The sequence below is a fragment of the Neoarthrinium moseri genome, assembly GCF_022829205.1.
Source record: "Neoarthrinium moseri strain CBS 164.80 chromosome Unknown scaffold43_Wmoseri_CBS_16480, whole genome shotgun sequence".
Taxonomy (NCBI): Eukaryota; Fungi; Ascomycota; class Sordariomycetes; order Amphisphaeriales; family Apiosporaceae; genus Neoarthrinium; species Neoarthrinium moseri.
In genome coordinates, this window is record NW_026055157.1 from 1,223 (window position 1) to 20,673 (window position 19,451).

General features: G+C 53.1%; 6 protein-coding genes across 6 annotated transcripts; 4 read left to right on the forward strand and 2 right to left on the reverse strand.

The window, feature by feature from the left end:
- Window positions 1–598: 598 nt before the first annotated feature.
- Window positions 599–6,181, forward strand: JN550_009390 (uncharacterized protein; the record flags this gene model as incomplete). The annotated part of the gene is made up of 2 exons (XM_049321457.1): window positions 599–3,625; window positions 3,677–6,181. 2 exons carry the CDS (start codon window positions 599–601, stop codon window positions 6,179–6,181), a joined length of 5,532 nt encoding a protein of 1,843 aa, XP_049168545.1.
- Window positions 6,182–6,926: 745 nt separating this feature from the next.
- Window positions 6,927–7,142, forward strand: JN550_009391 (uncharacterized protein; the record flags this gene model as incomplete). Its single annotated transcript, XM_049321458.1, has 1 exon — window positions 6,927–7,142. One exon carries the CDS (start codon window positions 6,927–6,929, stop codon window positions 7,140–7,142), a length of 216 nt encoding a protein of 71 aa, XP_049168546.1.
- A 3,326-nt stretch (window positions 7,143–10,468) lies between these two features.
- Window positions 10,469–11,005, forward strand: JN550_009392 (uncharacterized protein; the record flags this gene model as incomplete). Its single annotated transcript, XM_049321460.1, has 1 exon — window positions 10,469–11,005. The coding sequence occupies one exon, from the start codon at window positions 10,469–10,471 to the stop codon at window positions 11,003–11,005; it is 537 nt and encodes a 178-aa protein (XP_049168547.1).
- Window positions 11,006–11,875: 870 nt separating this feature from the next.
- JN550_009393 (uncharacterized protein) lies at window positions 11,876–12,385 on the reverse strand (the record flags this gene model as incomplete). The annotated part of the gene is made up of 1 exon (XM_049321461.1): window positions 11,876–12,385. One exon carries the CDS (start codon window positions 12,383–12,385, stop codon window positions 11,876–11,878), a length of 510 nt encoding a protein of 169 aa, XP_049168548.1.
- A 3,997-nt stretch (window positions 12,386–16,382) lies between these two features.
- On the forward strand, window positions 16,383–16,998 carry JN550_009394 (uncharacterized protein; the record flags this gene model as incomplete). The annotated part of the gene is made up of 2 exons (XM_049321462.1): window positions 16,383–16,607; window positions 16,666–16,998. 2 exons carry the CDS (start codon window positions 16,383–16,385, stop codon window positions 16,996–16,998), a joined length of 558 nt encoding a protein of 185 aa, XP_049168549.1.
- Window positions 16,999–18,161: 1,163 nt separating this feature from the next.
- JN550_009395 (uncharacterized protein) lies at window positions 18,162–19,230 on the reverse strand (the record flags this gene model as incomplete). The annotated part of the gene is made up of 5 exons (XM_049321463.1): window positions 18,162–18,602; window positions 18,667–18,884; window positions 18,943–18,948; window positions 19,013–19,080; window positions 19,139–19,230. 5 exons carry the CDS (start codon window positions 19,228–19,230, stop codon window positions 18,162–18,164), a joined length of 825 nt encoding a protein of 274 aa, XP_049168550.1.
- Window positions 19,231–19,451: the final 221 nt, after the last annotated feature.

The window sequence follows — 19,451 nt, forward strand, 5'->3', positions numbered from 1 at the left end:
CCGCTGCCGCCGGGACTGCAGGAAAGCTGCTGCCCAGTTGCATGCAAGTCTCAATGCACTTCCGGATCGACGTAGGCAGAGTCGGACGTAGATGCATGCACACACTCTCTTTTGCTCTCACACACACACCATCTGTCTTCTTCTCCCGCCGCTGCTCACACCTCTGCATCGCGACCGATATAGCCAAGTGCCGCCTGTCCCAGCAGCAGCAGCAGCCGGACAACAGACACACCTCGGATCCTCCAGCTGACCACTCGGATGCTGACCATCTCACCTCGTCTGAGCCACGACTTCTGTCTTGCAGCAGCTCCGCAACGGCCGTGAATACCGACAGCATGCCGTACAGGTAGACATGTAAGTAGATGAAACAACACATTCGCCGGACAACATATCTCTGCCTCTGCCTCTGCTCTGTTCGAGTCGCGGCATGCGCCAGCCTTACAATACATGGGTGAGCGGCCAACTGTGACGGCCGCAGCCTTCTCTCTACGTCGGAGCCTCGCAGATCTGCGTGCCTATCCGGGACCTCTCCGGATCCCGACTGCTCCGTTCTGGGCCTTAGGAATGTGACTGAAGCTTACTCCCTTGCCGACAGACCATGACCGCCGAAGAAGACACCTCGCCGGGCCCGGAAACTCCCCGTCGCGCCTCTGTTGCCGCCAACCCAAAGACTCCCAATGCCACACATGCGCGAAAGCTCTCCGCCCCTGGCGGTGGTGCTACTCCCAAGAGTGCCCCCGCCGCCGGGGCTGGACGTCAGCGGTCCGCCACCATGAAGCAGCAGCCTACATTACTAGGGGACTTCCTCCTGGGCCGCCCTTCACCGGCGCGGGTTGCCGCCGAGAGAGAGAAGTGGAAACAGAAGCAGAAGGAAATGACCGTGGAGCAGGTAAAGCAGGAGATGCGCGAGGCCGCTGTGCGCCGAGTGCAAGCGCCCGGTGGTGTGCACGACCGGGTGAAGCAGTGGCAGAAGAAGAACGCAACCTCCATGGCCGACGCCGACCCCTTCGCAACACCGAGCGAGCCCAGCGAAGTGAACATACAAGTCGACGAGGCCAGTGTTACAGAGGAGGACCGCGTCAGAATCAAGAAAGGGATCAAGGCGAAACCACCCCCACGGGTCATAGTAGTGGAGCGGACCAAAGGCAAGGATGACGATTATGAGACTGAGAAAGAGAACCAGGGGGAGTCGCCGTCCGCCAGCCCGCCTAAGAAGCGGGTTGTCAGCGATACGAACTGGATGAAGAACAAGAGGAGGAGCCCCCCGAGGACGCGATCGCCAAAGACGCCCGGAGAAGCAGGCGCTGGATCACCGCTGCCAAAGACTTTCTCACCGCGTACCGCACCTAACCCCACCGTCAAGAGCAAGATCAGAGACTGGGCCGACAAAGTCGAAATCCCCGACGAGCCTCGTGTCAAGCGCTATAATGTCTCAGGCTCGGTTGGTAGCGCGGATGGAATTCGGGTCAGGCCCATGCGCAGTGGAGGGGTTGATTCCAGTGTCTCTTCGGGTCCGGTATCGAGCGCAAAATCCGAGGACTCTGAGATCGTGGTTGAATCGAGCAAACGTCGCAGGTCCAAACCAGCCCAGGACGATGGTATCCGGGTGACGCCGGCAAAAACAAGGACGGGCGACGGCGATGGTATTCGAGTCCAGGCGCAGAAATCATCGTTACCAGACGATGGGATCAGGGTATACTCGGGTGACCGCCGAGCCTCGGAAAGTGCCAGCACGGTCCGGGCTTCCTCACGCCGTGGATCAGCGCGTGCAAAGAGTGCTCAACGAGAACCATCGCCGTCGGATAGAATTGAGGTTTTTGAGGAGTCCGGATCCGACGAGCCTAATACGCCTACGAGGCGCAGCCGTGGGAAGAAATCCTCGAAGCTTTCTTCGCAGTTCACCCAGACAACCGCAGATACAGGAACTACCATGACTGAGGACGTGTCCGACAGCGAGTCGTGGACAAGCGGGTCAGAAGGTGCTGATGACGATTCGGATATACCGTCGAGTCTCCCATCGAAGCTAGCGGATATCCCGGTGGGATATTCGGCTTTCAGCGAACTAGATCTGCCAACGAAGGGAGGGTCGAGACGACCGAAAGCGAAGAGGAATACTAGCTTCAAGGGCGCTACTAACGTCCTGAAGAAGGCCTTCGTTGAGAGCAAGAAGATATTGTCAGAGAGGGCTGAACCACCTCCCAAACCGGTCGCAAACCAGCCAAGAAGCATCGAGTCTTGGCTCAACAAGACGGTTGATCCCTTTGTCGAAAACTCTACTACCGACGCACCGGAGCCCAAGGAGCAGTCCATCGAGGATGATCGGGCTGATGAGAGCAATATACGTGGATCATCATCTGCGTCCAAGCGAAAATCCACAGATGAGCCACAGTCGGAGTCGACTTCCACCTCAAGAGATGAGGACAGCACCATTACCAAAGATGACGAAACCGAGATCTCTGACAAACACGAAGAACCTGAGAAACTCAAGGAAAGTGAGCCTTCAACACCGACCTCAGCTGGTCTGAAAAGGAGTCGTGCTGTTAGGACCACATCGTCTCCTGTAAAGCCAACCACGAAGAAGGGGTTCAAAGAAAGGCTTAAAGATGCTTTCCGGGGAGAATCGAGCATGACTTACTCTGGCGGTTTGGATGATATCAGACACAACGATGAATACGAAGACGAGCGCCGTGAGCGGCGGCGCTCATCGGGTTCGCCGCCAAACCCGCCAGCCCAAGATGATGAGTCGATAACCTCGTCTGAACAATCGAGGTCAATGCCTGCAGCGACATACCCTCGGCGGCGGCCGCCCCCTACGAAAGGTGTTCATGAGTTATCAACGATCATGTCTTTGGAGTCTTTCAGTGCAACAGAATCGGATCTCTCCTCAGTCCTTTCTGATACTACGATAACCCAAACGACTGCCCTTACGGGGAGCACTGGCTCGGGATTGTCGCGTCATAGGAGCAATAAACCAGGCCTCAAACGACGATTGACGAAGCATTCCGATTTGGTCTCTGTTCTATCACTCCCAGACGAAAAGGCAAAGGTTGGCAGAAGCAGCAGTCTCAAATCAGCCCGCAGCGTTCGCAGGACGTCAAATCATCTAGACACCGCAACGGTCGACGGCCTGCTGAAGGAGTTTGCTCAAGATGAGGATCTCTACCAGAGAGAACTGAAAACACTGGTTGATGGAGTTATCCCCGTGCTTCTCAACCAATTCGTACACGGCAACGGGTCTGTTGTATCCGAGGATCTGTTCTCCTCCCCTTCGGCCAAGGGGAAAGAGGACAGCATCGCCAAAGCTGTGGTTCAAATGGGTATTGCATTGGAAAAGCTTCGGAATGCCCACAAGCGCTGTCCCTTGAGGGATGCACATAGGTTGCCGCAATGGCTCGAATCTACGCACTCGATCTACAACAACTACTTGGACGTGTGGCGACTTGGTTTCAACGACTTAATTGTCAACCTCGCCCCGCTCAATCTGGACGAGAATGATTCCCTCGTCAATGCTTTGCCTCGGAACGAGGACGGCGACATTGTCAATGAGGATGGAGAGCGTGTCGATGTTGCCCATCTGCTGAAACGGCCCCTTGTCCGAGTCAAATGGATCACCAGATTTATAAGGGTAATTTTGTATGGCGTTGATCCATGAAAACATAGGCTAACTTCTACTCAGGGCTACCGCACAGTCTCCAGCACCGACCAATACAGAGATCTGGCAGCTAATTGGGAGAAGCTTCAAGAGAAGGCGCGCCGAAGGCACAAAGAAGAGAGCGCGAGGGTTGTCGACGAGGATGCCATTAACACAGATACTACTCGGGTCCGAGACTTGAAGACCCTGGAGCCACTCGACAATGTCAGGATAGACCGCTTCCGACAAGTATATGCGAAGGACCCGTTCTCCTTAGATCTAAGACACAGCAATGGCCAGCGCCTAGACTGCCAGGTCGAACTTGTTTCTCGAGACAACCAACTATTCAAGTCAGACCCTGGCGACCTGCTGATCCGCGAGACGGGTAGCAGTGGCCGCTCATGGCTTCTGTTCCCACCTATTTTAGGTGGCCAATACTCGGCAAGAAAAGGCGATGAAGATGGACAACTCATCGTCATGATTAGAGGCAAGCATGATGAGTGGTACCAGCTCCTGACACTGACTACCGACAACGACGAACAAGTGCAAGATTGGATAGAAATTCTTGGCACGAGCCCAGAACCGCCCACTCTCTCCAAGCCAGACCCAACTGAACTCCAATCGCTGGCCATACAACCCAGACTAAACCGGGAGGAAGCGCCGCTCGGTGAGAGAAAACGAAGATCTCCTTCATCGGCCGTTCAATCACCGATTCGGGCAGACTCGAGTCCGGAGGTTCACACGAGGACCCCGAGTCGACACCACCACCAGCGGACAACCAGCGGGCCAGCAACGCCTACATCGACTTCAGCCATTGTATCTCCAGAACGGACGCCTACTCAAGATTCTTACGCGAGGCCCAAGTCAAGATCGGGCTCGGAGACGTTGTCGCCTGCCAGAGACGAAGGCCGATCGCGTCCTCTGCGGGAGCATATGCGACCTGATCCACTCAGCTTCCAAGACTCGACCCAGGAAACTCAAGCTGAGGAAGACAACGGGCCACCTCCACCACCTGCCCACCGCACATTGCCGTCTAAGAACTCCCCGAGTTTGTCGCCTCCTGCTGACCTAAGAGTCAAGCGACGCACATCATCTCCGCTAAAACATGAATACCGTCCTTCTGATATCTCCTCCGCAGATTCTACCTCAAGCTCAGGTTCTGATGAAGACGATGACTCGGCATCAGATTCGTCTGATGACGAATTAGAGGCGGCTGATATCCCCGATACCATGCCAGCCATTAGCATCAAAAAGTCGGATGAACAGGAGACCCCAACAGACTCTGTTATCTCGGATAGCACGGTCAGCCTCACCCCCTCTGCATCGGCTTCTCAGGCAGGGGTGCCCAAAGTAAGGGGCCAGCAACCAGCCTACGCTTTCAAGTCGATAGCTGCCATCTCATACTGGGACAACAAGCGAGGTTGCTGGAAAGACCTGTGGCCCGATACGTGCTCTATCGTCACTACACCCGGCTTGATTGAGGCATACCCAATGCGTGGTGCGCATGGATCGCATGGAGTATCTCACGACGAAGACCGCCCTCTGATCGCGCTTGATCTGACACCATTGGTAATGCTCCGAAACAGCACCGTGCTGGATCTTGAAATAAGGTCTCCAGTCCTCAGCTACGCGCGGCTGTACTCTAAAGTGACAAAGATCGAGACCTGCTTTTTCCGATTCAGGGCACCGTCCTTCCTGGAATGCGAGCAGCTTTATATGGCCGTACACCGAGCTCGCATGGACAATGCTAAGTTCAAGGCCCTCGAAGAAGAAGCACGGATCCGCAACTTTGGCCAACACCAAGCCCCTGAACAAGATGGTGACGCATCCTCTCGTCGCCGTAGTTGGTTCGGCCGGAAGAACAGCTACCGTGCTTCTACCCGCGCGCCTTCACAATCAGCTGGAAGCACGTCTCACGCCTCCAGTGTTTCTGCGTCGTCCTTCCTCAAGAAACTCATGGGCGGTGGCAATCAAACTTTCGATATCGCAATGTCTTCAGTAGACAGGCAATACCGCGGAGGCTCAGCCGAGGCCTCCCTATATACGAGCTCTTCTTCCTCTGGCACACCACCGCGTTCCCCGTCGGTCAGTGCGGCAAACAGTGGTAACACAGCCAAGATGAGCTTGACGACGAACAATCTGAAGATTCGTCTACACTTAATGGTGTCAGCAAGCAAGTGGGAGGATCACGGTAACTGCTTGCTCGAAATTACACGACCGCCCTCTGGTACCCGTCAGAATTTACGCAAATATCAAGGCATGGAAAAACGCGTTGTCGTGGCTCAAAAGCCGAAGAAGTCTGCCGATGGAGACAAGATGACCATCAAACTAGACGTCGTGTTGGGGTCGCGGTGCTTCTCGAGGCTGGGAAGCAGGGGCATTCTATTGAACGTTTGGGAGGAAGTTCGCGACGAGAATGGCGAGATGGGTGTTGCTCCTCAAGGAGGTGCCAGTTCTGGAAACGTGAGCAAGTGGTGTTTCCAGTGTGCAAGTGTGAGCGAGGCAAGCTGGATCTTCGGCCTGGTGACGCAAGAGGTGGTCATCGGCTGATTTCGTCGCGAAAAGGCGACCAGGGTCCCTTCGGGCTCTGAAGAAGATGAGAGAAGACGAGGCGGTGTCAGGATGTTTAAGGTGTAATATGGGGCGTGAGCTGGATGCTCGGTTATCGTTGACTTGAGATACCCTGTTGCGGAGCGAGCGAGGTGTGGATATTTGCTCCTTGTTTGCTTCTTTCAAACGTACACTTTTTTTTTCTCCTTGTGTGTCAATAATGAGCCATGATTCCAAGAGACACAATGGCTGTCAGGATGGTGTACAATGCATTAGAGGACCCGGCGTAGGGAAGGGTCTTGTTCTTTGTCTGGCGAGATACAACTCAGGACACTATGGTACATAGAAGGGAGAAGGGGAATAGCAGTGAATACATACATTCATCCGTTCACATCTGCGCGTTTACTCACTCCCTTCTGCTGGAAAGTATAAAACACACCAATGCTCATCCAGAAGTATGCTGGGGCCTCAGGCAGACCCAATGAGACACGACAAAAGGGACAAAGACTGTATCAAATAGTCAGGGGTATGTATAGTTGAGTATGTAGATGTCATACTGAGCAAAGCGTTAGTTCCATCTCAGACTCTCGCCATGTCGTGCACACCCATCATCCAGACGTGTATTTAGCTCGCCGCGCACCTTCCAGATGGGGTCGGGAAGCAACCCGCAACCCGTAGGGACATCCATCGAAGATCCTAAGTCAAAGGAGTCAACACCTACGCATCAAGGACCGAAACTACAGCAATGCCCGTCGTCAGCAGACAAGCCCAAACCCAAGCCCCCGCCGCCGTGATCGGCCTGAGCGTGGGCATCGGCGTTGGCGTGGTCCTGCTTGCCATCATCTATATCGTGGTGCTTCGCGTGCCCCGGAGCGGCACCAGACCGTCGGATTCGGCGCGCCGGTGGCCCGGTCACGGTTTCATCCGCAGTCCCGTGTATGGCCGCGCTCCCTGGAGCTGAGCCGGGCTGTTCGCGGGCCGTTATGGCTTAGGAAAAGTTAGAGAGAACGAGGGCTGGAGCAGAGGTAGAGCGCAATGTCATGATGCTAATTGAGTATCCCTACAAAGATTGACTGTCCATGTTACCATTATGCCGTGCCCCATTTTCTGTTTTTGTCTTTTCCATGCTCTGTTAGTAGCCTGAAATAGAAAAATTGGCATCATGACACGTCTGATTTGTATGATGGTCCGTTTGTGCGTCAGGTCATGACTATCTAGCTACTCTTTCATGGTGTTTCAAATGTCTACGAACAGATGTTCATGGCATCTGCGCTGTGTCTTGGCTTTTTTGTCTTCTCTCTGAGCCTGGTGATGAAGATGCCTCACATGCCCAGAACGCTCTGTATACAAATAGCACGCCGGATCTATGTGGCTGTAGAGCAACCCCAGATCGCAAGTTCTTCACATTTCGGTCTTTAGAGCCTGTGGCTAAGACTCTCTCCTTCTGGGACGCACTGCAAGTAGCGATTTTTGAATTCGCCTCTACACCATTGTCTCGTACCCTGAGGCCATAGAAACTCCAAAGGCCACGATTGCATTAGTATAACTCGATACTACTTTTCCCAGGGTGTCTTCTCAAAGGGGAAGAAACGTTCGCTTGGACCGAGGCCGGTGGAGATGATTTGGATTATCCGAAGAAGAGTACCTGCGATGCGCCGTACACGACGAAAATCCCTGATTCCCTAAGCCCAAGAGACTTGGCTATTTTGTACGTCAGCCCACCCTTTTCCCGACCCTCACCTACTGATAGTCATCTGACTAGGGAGCTTCCTCCATATTTCTTCTTTATAGGCGTCACCTTCCTGCTCTACACGGCGGTGTATGTGGCTGACCTTATCACGATGTACCGGATCTTCTTGCCATATCAGTGGCTCGGCCCGGTACTGTCCCTCATCAAGGCGGTCGATGAAAAACTAGTGGCACCCATCTTCGGATCGGCATTCCGCAGCCTGCTCGGCTGGACGCTCAAGGCGTTCGGCATTAATCAGCTTCTGCCCAACGTCCCCGCGACCTCGATGATTTCCCTTTACCTATAAGTTCCGGATTCCCGTAACCTAGTCTGTGGATCAGTGTTGAACCAGTTCGCAGAACATGGTGGTTCAGCCTTCTTCCGGCGATCCAGGCGCTCAAAGCAGCCTTACGCGCCCCCCCCGCCCCCGATTGGAGCCGAAGTCTTCCGAGGACCTTTGCGCTGCAGTTTATGCTGTCTGTTTACATGTTACAGAACCTAGACCCGTATTCGTGCCAGATCCAGATTTGTAGTGGAATAGCTGAGATCGTCTTCGGTATGCTACGGGTCATCATGCATACGACCGAGTACTGGCATCGGTGCAATGCACAATATGTTGACAGGATCCTCAGAAAAAGATACCCGAATGTTTAATACATGACCAAACCTGTGTTCATGCCGGTGCCTAAATGAGGTCTTTGTCTGAATGTCGACTCGCCCTTTTCGGTTCAACTTCGTTTCCAAACAAACTTGTATCCAGCATGAAATCAGATTGAATCACCGAGATAAATTCGTTTCCAAGTTTTAGATACCCTTGATATCAAACAATTCTCACTCGTTCTTAAACTAGTACTATCCACTCACAATTCATGATCGACAGGCACGCGACGGCTATACGTGATTGAGTGGTAGCAAAGCGTGAGCCGCGTGACTATCGAAGGTCTTGTAATAGCAGTAACATTCTCCCAGCGCACCATGCGGCTCTAGAAGCCCCACTACAAAGGCATCCTGCCAACAGAACAAAGTCTCCAGACAAGTGAAGGCTGTCCGCATTGTTATCCAACAACAAGCCCCATTCATGAACTGTCCCTATAAGTACTTATCACTAACAATACCTCTGTCTCCGTGATACGCATAAAATTATATTTAAGGACACAGCATCAGTTGCCTTTGAGGATCTTTCGAAGACGCAACCACTTCCCAAACATACAATTGTCTAACTAGGGTTTCCTCAACATGGGCGGCGATGCAATGGACACTGCGACCGTAGTCGCCATCACACTTGTTGTGTTCATGGTCGTCGCGTTGATTGCGGCGTTGATCGTACACTGTATATTGACAACATTAAAGACCAGGAAGGTCCAGGCAGCCAATGGGATCAAACCGTGGGTGCCGGGGACGAACGGGGGAGGTTTACCCCCGGTATGAGGGCTCTTCTGCGGGCCAGAAAGGAGTTTCGATGTTTTGATTTTAAGAAGGGGGACCATGGGGCAAGTAATTCACAGTAATTTCATTCATCGAAGATAATAATAAGATGTACAGTTTTTTGTTTAGCAAGTTGCGTCATGCTTTGTATATCACAATACTATAATCCACTAGCGTACACGGCTAGCTCTGGCCGCCAGCAACCAGTAGTGCTCATATGAAATGGCCCGGGAATGGGAGGGAGCATCATGGTGGCTCAGCAGAAGATTGGGTCCAAAATATGGACCGCCAGACCGCACGAGCAGCTACAGCGCTTCTTTATACGGGACTGAGACTCCAGAGGGTTATGCACGCTGTGGTTGGATGATATGCAGCCGCCGGCGGCACGTGTGATCGAGTCAACGCACGTCACTATACTCCACATGGCGCCAAACGTGCGACGCCCCTGACTCAGATCCGAGGAAACATGCACGGCTCGACCAACAATCAATCTGCGTTTGTGAATCGCTCCCGACTCTGAAACTTATAGCTACCACTTTTTGCCAAGCCCTTGGGACAGCCACGCCCCATACTCACGAGTTTTCCATTGTAAGCAAACCGCGGGCCGCCCTAGCGATTCAAGATTCCCGGCATGGAGCACCCCACCTGCAGGATCCCCATAGACAAAGAAGACGTCTAGAGTACTCGGACAACGCAACGTGACAATCCCTTTCAAGGTCCTTTTAGCAGGTTCCAGACCAATCTCTTTATTCTGCTCGCGCCGTACAAATACCGGGGGGTAGCCCCTCCCCTGCCGCCGATCAAAAAGTTTTGAGGCATACATTCACTCTGTACATTACCACCTTCTTTTCTTTCCCCTGCACAGGCGTCTTCGGATGCCTTTCTTTCATTAACAACCCCTAGGGCGAGTTGATCTTGCCGCGGGCATATACTAAGAAGACGGTTCCTCGTCACACACCTTCACTTGACCCTGCTTGACCTGACCGGCCATTGCATTGCCTACGAGCACACACCTATCATTTCATCAACGACATACTTTCGCTACTACATACTACACATCAACGTGGTTTTCCTCCAAAGGGATAGGAAAAGGGGAAAAAGGAAAACAGGGAGGAAAGAACAAGAAGCAGAAAATGGCAGAGCACTCGACATCAACACGCATGGCGAAGCCAGCCAACCCTCTAGACTCCGACTGGACGGCCATGTACGTGGTGTTGCTGCTGATACCGATCGTCTTCGTCGCCGTCGCATGCTTTGCCAACTGGCAGGACCGGAAGGTCAAGGCAGCGACCGACATCGAGGCCGTCAACGCGACGTACGAGCAGTATTGGTTCAGCTGGCGCAAGACGGTGGCCGACGGCGAGAGAGGGCACCTACCCGAACGGCCGCCGGTGCTGCCGCCGGTACCACCGATGGCCCTCGCGACGATGGAGGAGGCGCAGAAGCTTGGCCGGCCATCATTCTCAGCGTACGCTCGGCCACAGATGAGCCCTCGTGCGCCGGCCATCACCGTGACGCCCACGGCTGCGACGCCAGCTTGGGGGAAGCACACACGCTCGAACGACTCTCGGGACATGCACGAGACTGTTTATCCTCAGCAGGCCCGAGGACACAGCCCGTGGTCAAAAGACGACGGCAAGGTTCCATTTGACGATGTTGCTTGGAGCTAGATTCATGGTCCCGTCAACATCGATATCCTAGAGATTTAATTCAATGTACAAATTCCTGTGTACACTATGAACCGCACTTACTACCGCCTACGGCCTACCTAGGTACATCTGATTGACAGGCTCTGTCAATCATAAGAAAGTGTTGTAAGCCGACGTGGGGTTCTGATCTCATGTTTCATGTTTGAAGTCCCATGTGCCATCTCATATAGACGCCGAAACAGGCGTTGGCTGCCCGGCAATGCATCTGGTTTATGCAGGCGGCGATCGCTGCTGACAAGGTCATGCATTAGCTGGGTGTCGTCTCACACTAAGCTCGTTCTAGAGCCAGGATTGGCTATCGGCACATGTTTCCCAGTTTCGATTGTCCTATCAAAATCGGCATAGCCATTGATGGGCAGACAAATACGGTAGTTTGCGAAGCCGTCGCATGTGATGGACGGCTATCAAGTTGACTTGATTCTTGTGCTCTAGTGTGGTGTCGCCTCTTTTGTTGAGACGCTGCCGAAGACATTCAGCACTACCAAACATTATGCTTCATATTCCTTTTGTGTTGGCCTTAAAACCGGCAGATGCAACACCAGTAACGTGCGCGAAAATCGACGCTCCCCCATAAACCTAACGAGAACACCAAACGCCAGCCCAATTCCAGATGCCTCATCTAGTGACGAGTTCCGTTTCGCCTCTTTGTGGTTTTATGTCGTGGTGACAAGTATATACAGTGAATCGAGTCGAACGCCGGGTGGGTATCGATGCGTAGCTTTAGAAAGCCAATCGAAATCAAAGCATATTCAGAATCGCAAGTCGTGCTGCTCATCGTCGACTTGTACAGTGAAAAAGTAATGTTGGGTGACAGGAGTTCGTCGCGAGACATCACTGCCCTTGCGGTTTCCAGATACCAGCGCCGAGTGATTTGCTGACACCGAGGCCGACGGCCACAGCGATGCCGATGATCAATGCCGCCATGAGAATCTTGACAACCAGTCTGGTCCGCTTGCTAAGATGGGCCATGCATTTGCAAGATCGGTTCTTCAGCTTGGCGGCGCGGGCCTTCTGCTTCCAGTGGTCCTGACCTGGCCAGACAGAACAGTTGGGGTTGTTCAGGGTCCGGCCCGTGAACTGGGTTGACTTGCGGTTCAGGTTCTCCGAGGATTGACCTGCCTCGACATCGGTATCGAAGGGGCTCAGTCGACGAGCCGAACTAGGCGACGAGTTGGCCGAGTTTCGCGGCATGTCAATGCTGGTCTCCTTGGGCCCCTTCTCGAGGCTGTTGCTGGTTGAGACGGGAGACAGAGCAGCACCATTCTGAGTCTGGAGCTCCGTGGTGTGCACAGCCAGGTGGCCGGGCTGGGACGCCTTTTCTTCCGTTTGTTTCGATGCCATGGCGACGAGGGTGGGCAGTCAAACCGTGTTGGCTGTCAGAGTAGAGTATGTGATGCGTCGAAGACCTCCTCGCACCAGCTTCGGACCGGGGCAGAGATGGTGCTGGGTCGAATATTGGTTGGCAACACGGTGACCCAAGAAGTCTGATTATCGCAGCAGAATCTGTGAGGGGAGGGATTAGTATGTACTTATTAAGCAAGCTCTGAGCGTATTGAAACACGGCCTTGCAGGTGTGGAGGCAGGTATCATGGTTGTCAGTGGCATGAAAAGAGAACGTACCACGCGACAATCGACGAGTGGGAAGGTCAGGAGGTCGACTCCCAACAGAATGGCTCAATGAACCCCGTGATGCTACTGCCGACGCGAAAAGCGACAATGGCAAGCTCCTTCTTGGCTTGTTTTCCCCGTCTTGGTCGTCACGAGGAACGTAGCGGCCAGTGGAAACCGACAGCAACTGAACTCAGGCTTGCTCAGGTCAGAGCATCTGGTGACGAGGGCCAATGAGGGTTGCCGGGGCACAAGACGTGACTCGTGATAGCTCGAAGGTCAAGCTCTGGAGCTGCTGAACAACAAACGAACGAACGAACAAACGATCAATCGGAGAGGGGACGGGACGGGAAGGCGAAGAGAGGGCTTAAGAGGAATACAGAAGAGTGAAGGAGCAAGCTAGAGGGAATACTATGGTACCCTAGTGAATGAAACAAGGTCGGCTCAAGGTCATAGATAGATTGGGTGGACGATGGCAAGAGCGAGCGATGGATGGGCGTCCAAATGAGAGTGAGCGGCCGAATGTGACGGGACAGGGGACTGAGTTAATGCAAGGCACTGGAAACGGCCTGGCGCCTGGCGGGCGACAAACCCACGCACCCGCCCACCACGCACCACGCAACACGCGCACCCTCTCTCCTCTCTCTCTCGCTCTCTTTCAACGAGAGAGAGAGAGAGACAGAGAAGGCCCAGCCCAGACCCAGACCTGGACAGCCAGACCAGCACACCAGCACCAGGGGACCAGCTACGAATGGACGGATGGCTCGATGTTGTGCCCCGTCCCTGCGCGTCCCTGTCCATCCCAAGTCTTGGGGCCACAGCCGCTGCGAATCAGACGGCGGCGGTGGGCGGCTGGGCAGCCGAGATAGGCAATGCCCACTGCAGAGAGCACGCTAGACAGTGGAGCGGGCACGTTGAGTCGGGACCGCCCTTGTAATAGAGGGGAGCCGGTGCGCAAGCCTGGCAGGGGCAAGATTGAACTGACATGGTTCCCTCTCTAGCAGAGTTACACGGATAGGGGGATCTGCTCTCGTTTTTTTCGGGCGCATGTCGTATTCATCAACCGTGCTATGGTACTTGCAGCGGTGCGCACTCGTAGCTACGTAACCGTACGGGTTACGGACCACAGCAATTTGGCCTCTGGTGGCTTTGGTCCTCTTCGTGATGCCATGGGAAAAGGCCCTTTTTCTTCGGCGCCGGCAGATTGAGACCAGCAGAACGATGGGCACCGGCTGCGCCGTACAGCTAGAGGTTGCAGAATCCAGATGCTAGCGTACTGTAGGTTGTCGTTGACGAGCGATCACGTCGCACGTCGTTCATGTCACTTTGCTTCTGATAGCGCCACCGCAACGTCTGCGCCGCCGACCCATGTCTCCCACTTTTTGCCGACTTCTGCTCCCCTGGGACGAGACTGAAAAAGGCCTCCAGTTCCAAGCCATGAGAAACATGGGGGGAAGGAAGGATATCCGCCAGGCGGCAGCATATCTTATCTCGATGGGGGTCTCGAACCGTGCTGTTGCTTGCAAGGCCTAGACGGAAACGTCCAATTGTCGGTTCCCCTCCTTGACATCGTTTAGGGATCCCCAGGACAGCCAGGGCGGTTCATGCACAGCCTGACTCGCCACTACTGCTTGTCGATGGAGCATCGACTCTAGTCGCCGCTGTGATTTTCAGCTACCTGAACATGGGCAAATCTCGCTGTTAACTACATAGATAGTGCGGGTTACATAAGTCGCAAATAACCTGCTGCGTCGTTCCAAGACCATGTATGCATTGCGCATTTACCAGCCAGCGCCTGTTCTCATGCAATCCTTCCAGCCCGCATGGGGACTTTTGGTGAAGATCTCTGGCCGTTGGGCCATCGTCATGGTTCATGAGGCACAGCGAATGCGTCAATTGTTCTGCATGGCTGGTGGTGGTCCAGCTGAGGCTAGGCCTTGCCTCGCCGTCCACACTGCAACCACTACCCGACGCCTACTACTACATTTATATACTATGTATGTGTGTGTACGGATTAGTGTCACGCCTCCGCAAGTATTGAGTCTAGCATTGGCGGCACCATCCTCGATCCCAGGGCTAGCGATGCAGGCTGTCGCGTGGGAGCAGGTTCTACTGAATAGAGCCAGCCAGAGGCAAACAGGCACAGGCGTTCTGCTGGCCTTGGTAGTTTGGATGCGGAGCTGCCGCCGCTCGGCGTCGTTTGACAATTGTACCATCTTCCATGGTCTAAACGCTCTGTCGATGATTGTCTCGGTTGTTCCACACAGGAATCCTATGAATCAGTCACTTGCCTTGTCCAAGAAACGCCAGCTTCTAGAATGATGTCTGACGGCATGGCGCGAGCATCTGCAGACGAGATGAGTCTGCGCGCACGGGGCACGAGAGCGAATGGAGATGAGCAGAGCCCACAGAGCTCACCAAATGCCCATCCCCACTGATCCCCAACGATCTCTCGCTAACCCCCTGTCAATCGACTAGCACCCATGCTTCACGCCAATGATCTTGATCTCGTGTCTAACCAGGAAAGGGGGCAAACTCCGCGGGCTAAGGATAACTTGGGGCGTGGCCTGTGAAGCTTAATCCACGAGCCGACTTGACACCAAGTTGTTCAATGTTGTAAGTCATCGGCAATCGTCAAGTGTTGCTCACATGCACAAGCTTTGCCAAGTTGTCCTCCGCAGCACCACAATCAGACCATGCACTTTTCACGGTGGTAGAGCCGCCTCCGTAGGTCTAGACACGCTCACTTCGCTTATAGGTTAATGTACCACCCTCCGAGTTCCATGGGGGGGAGCGATCCACCCTTGGCGAGAACCGACGGAGCTGCAGTATACATAGTAATACCATCCACTAAGCGAGCCGGAACTGACCCAAAAGACGAGCACGTTACATAACTCACGCAGTATCCGCACCTCCATCAGTGATACCGCTTATAGCCTATCGTAGTCACGTGTCTCCGCGCACACTGCTCTTCTGGAGTATGAAGTCGTGTCCAGCTGGATCCGCCGAAGACACTGCCGCAAATGTGTGACCGACACAATCATCGAGGTTCCACATCAACACCATAATACATCCGATCACGCTGCACGAGCTGCAAAAGCCCGAATAAGCGAGTTTGTGTGATGGCCAAGCTGCAAATATCTACTTAAATTGACAGTTTGCCCGCGTGATCTCGTTAGTTGAAGCCTTCGACAGGTGGTTCCGAGAGATAAGGATGCTTGCTGCACTCACTCTGAACCATGGCGATATGTATGTAGTGACAGCCCTTGTTGAAGTGCGTGGAAAGAGCTGGGGAAACAATTATGGAACGCAAATCAGCGAAATTGTTGAGCACAGTGATTACATGGTCGCCAGCGACAAAATCTGGGAGTAAAGAATTCATCTGTGTTATCGCGTGTAAGCAAACATGCGGGTCATCTTTGCTGCAATAAGGCGACGCAGGCGAGCCCATTTGCCCCCGGAGCCATCTAGGAAACGGTGGTTTCGTCGTTTGTTCAACCAAGGAGGTGATTCTTGCCAGGTTACTTGGCCGTACAAACTTGCGATCATATGTGCTACTATCTCGATCCAATGATATTGCTAATAATTTTCGGGTGAGAAAAAGTGTTCGAAAGTGTGTACTCAACCCATCGAAATATCTCCTCTACTTTGGTCAGTTAATTCCTATGTCACTTTGCCTCTCGGTCAACTCTAATCAAGACATTTCGTCCAGTCGTTCGGCCTGGTTGCCATGCAAATCGCCACTGTCTCTACAATCACCGCGGCCATGGTCGCCATCGGCCTCACGCGTGGTGCCCATATCCAAAACCACATGGACGTACAGGTCTTCGAGGATGCCAACGACCACGCGCTTGGTCAGCCCATCTTCACGCCATACCTGGACGAGAACCTCGGGCCTAGAGAGGAATATCACCGGGTGGGAAAGAGAGGATACTACACTTGCTACAATAGACAGGTGCGCAACGCAAATGACGATTTCCCTCCCCATCATAATGAACACTAACGATAGATAGACCAACTCCATCTCGGCTGACGACTGCCAGAAGGTGATCGATAGGATTAACGGGCTGAATCAGGTCCTCACTGTTCCCAACGGACTATGCATGGTCTGGTTCCAGGGAACCTGCATGTCCCGACTGTGCGCCAAGAACGGAGCGTCCAAGGGCCTCAACACAACTTCCGATACAATTGTTGGCCAGCTGTCTGGCACGCTCCTCAATGACTGTGTCAAAGTCGGCCAGGACGGGGTTGCCGGGGACTGTGCCAACATGAACGGCAACTGCGGCACCTACCGCCTCACCTTCGAACACCATGGCAATGAGGTTTTGGGCGGCGGACCGAACTGAGATTGGGGCCACTGGTGACTGCAGGTCGGTGCTATCAATGATAATTCTGTATTCTCTCTGAGCTCTCGGACCTCAACGTCGCCTGTCACAGTGCTGGCGACATTAGACAGCCAGCTTTGAATAAAAGGTTATATCATAGTCCCCACAGGTTCCAACTTCCAGCCCATAAGTCTTCTCCGATGGCTTTCAATCACTCCCGCCTAGATAGCTTGTGAAAGACATGTAGCTTCCTGCTTCCAAGAGTAGTCGGCGATCTTTGGTAACCTCTTGTCTCGGCATTCTCCCTGTCACACATTTTCCAAGCGGGGGGGTATAGGCAGTATGGACAGCGCCACTCTTCGTTCCATGAGGCCTCGTGACCTAGTTCATCTCCAAGCAGCTTGTGTTCCAATACTCGACGACTGCGTTACCCATGAGAGCATTGGACTAGAGGCTAGGAGACAGTGTTTACATCGTTAGGCTGATCGTGCACGAGGACAGGACACACGTCTGTGAGCAATTAGTAAAGCCCAAAGATGTGAGTATTCATGAGGCAGAACGGGCAGCGCTCGTACGTATCATGGAGTGGAAGAGACCTCCCGGTCGCCTAATCAAAGTCTTGTACTCGCGAAGATCCAATTAAAATATCCTGTGGTTTTATGCATTGACTGTTGAGCACTATTGCCGCTGGCGCTTGACGGGACTGTCTCGTGAATTTCAGATAAAATCTAACGTATTTGCGTCATCATGACCTTGAACCGGGTCTTGCCCGCCAACCTAATGATAATCGTTCGGCGTGCGCGATCGTGGACCTGGCTGACCCGTAGAGTGTGTCCTCTCTATGGATGCAAGCGAAGAGCATCCACAACCCTGAAAGAGACAATATCGCAAACAGTGCTCTACGCCAGAGAAGGGATGACGGGTATTTTTCGTAGATGTATGACCTGGAAATTATCCGTCGCAGAAGGGGGAAATTTGCGACTGCAGCCTTGAGCTCTTCCAGACTCGATCGATAGAAGACAAAGGCGATCAGAGCTATTCCATAACCAAAGACTTGAATGGGTGAGATGGCAGTACCCCATATGAGGACCGATGCGACTACGAGCAATATGTTTTTGAGGACCCCTGTTAGATGGAGGATGAGACCAGAGGTTTTGCCAATCTACATGGTCAGTGTCTTATCTTCAAGGGTGGGCGTAACGAGACAAGCGACTCACCAACATAACGCTCGAGATATTTAGTAGGAACGCTATTAAGGCGTTGAGGAACAGCATTGTTGCCCCCGTCTTCGCAATATCAGTCCACTGGAAAGACTGCCACTCCGCAGCCCATGCAACGAATAGGTTCATAACAGCACAGACGGGTGCGAAGTAGTAGAGGCTGACGAGAGGATCCATGTTCATGCCGGCACTCGACATAAGCGCCTGGATCATGACAACGCGGATCGACTCAAAAGCCAGGCCACCGAGCTGGAAGAAAAAGCCCAGCCATGAGAAATGGATTTCTCCAGCGCTAGCCACCAGAACGCCAAAAACAATCATAAGGATCTTGCAGACAACCAATGTGGTCGGATTCTCCTGACCCCATAGCCAAGCCACCACAAGAGTAGAGAACGGTGACGCGGCCTCCATTAAGTAGTCAGTATAGTCAGCATAGCCTTATAGAGGAGAGAAAAGACCCGTTGCTCACCTTCAACATCTGAATAAATGCAACACTCAGGTAAAGGTAGACAAGGTTGCTGCAGACCAAGCTCCCGCTGTACAATAGGCCGATTGGCACAACTGCGCGCGTGTACAGCTTCTTGGTCATCTTGACATTATGCCGACCATCAAGCAGTCTTGTTGTCTTGGCGAGCAGCTGTGTCGCGAGCGTAGCAAATATCATGTGCCAGAAAGTCAGAATAACGGCTAGAATGCGCTACTCAGCATTTCCAGGTCATTTGTACGTTGTAACCTAGACACTCACGGTATCCTGGAATACAGAATTAGTCAGTGCTGTAGCGGATTTGTATTGTACTCTTTAAAGCAAAACATACTGAAACCAGCATCATCGATCAACCATTTGTTAAAGAGAATTGTTAGGTTAGAGAAGAATATCCAACTCCTGCAGAGGCGATCGTGGTCAGCGGAAAGACACACTACGTTGCGAAGGACTGTCCCACCCAACATAAAACGCCGGATGCCGAGAAAGGCCAGCGCGTCTCTCAACTTGTTTCTCAGACGAAGCCGATATTGGCAGGAGCGGTTGAGGCATGCTTGCACAAAACAGAATGAGCGGACATGAGGCAAAAGAGAGCGAACATGGGATCTAGCTGCTGCAGATATGGATGAAAATTGTAAGAATCTAAGAGTAAGTGGCCGAGGAGGGTGAATAGATATTAACAGGCGGGCGCATTTTGGGGATGTCATGTCACTTCAGCTGTACCTAGGTAGGGGCCGCCAGTGTGACGAGGAATGGGAAGAAGAAAAGGGAGG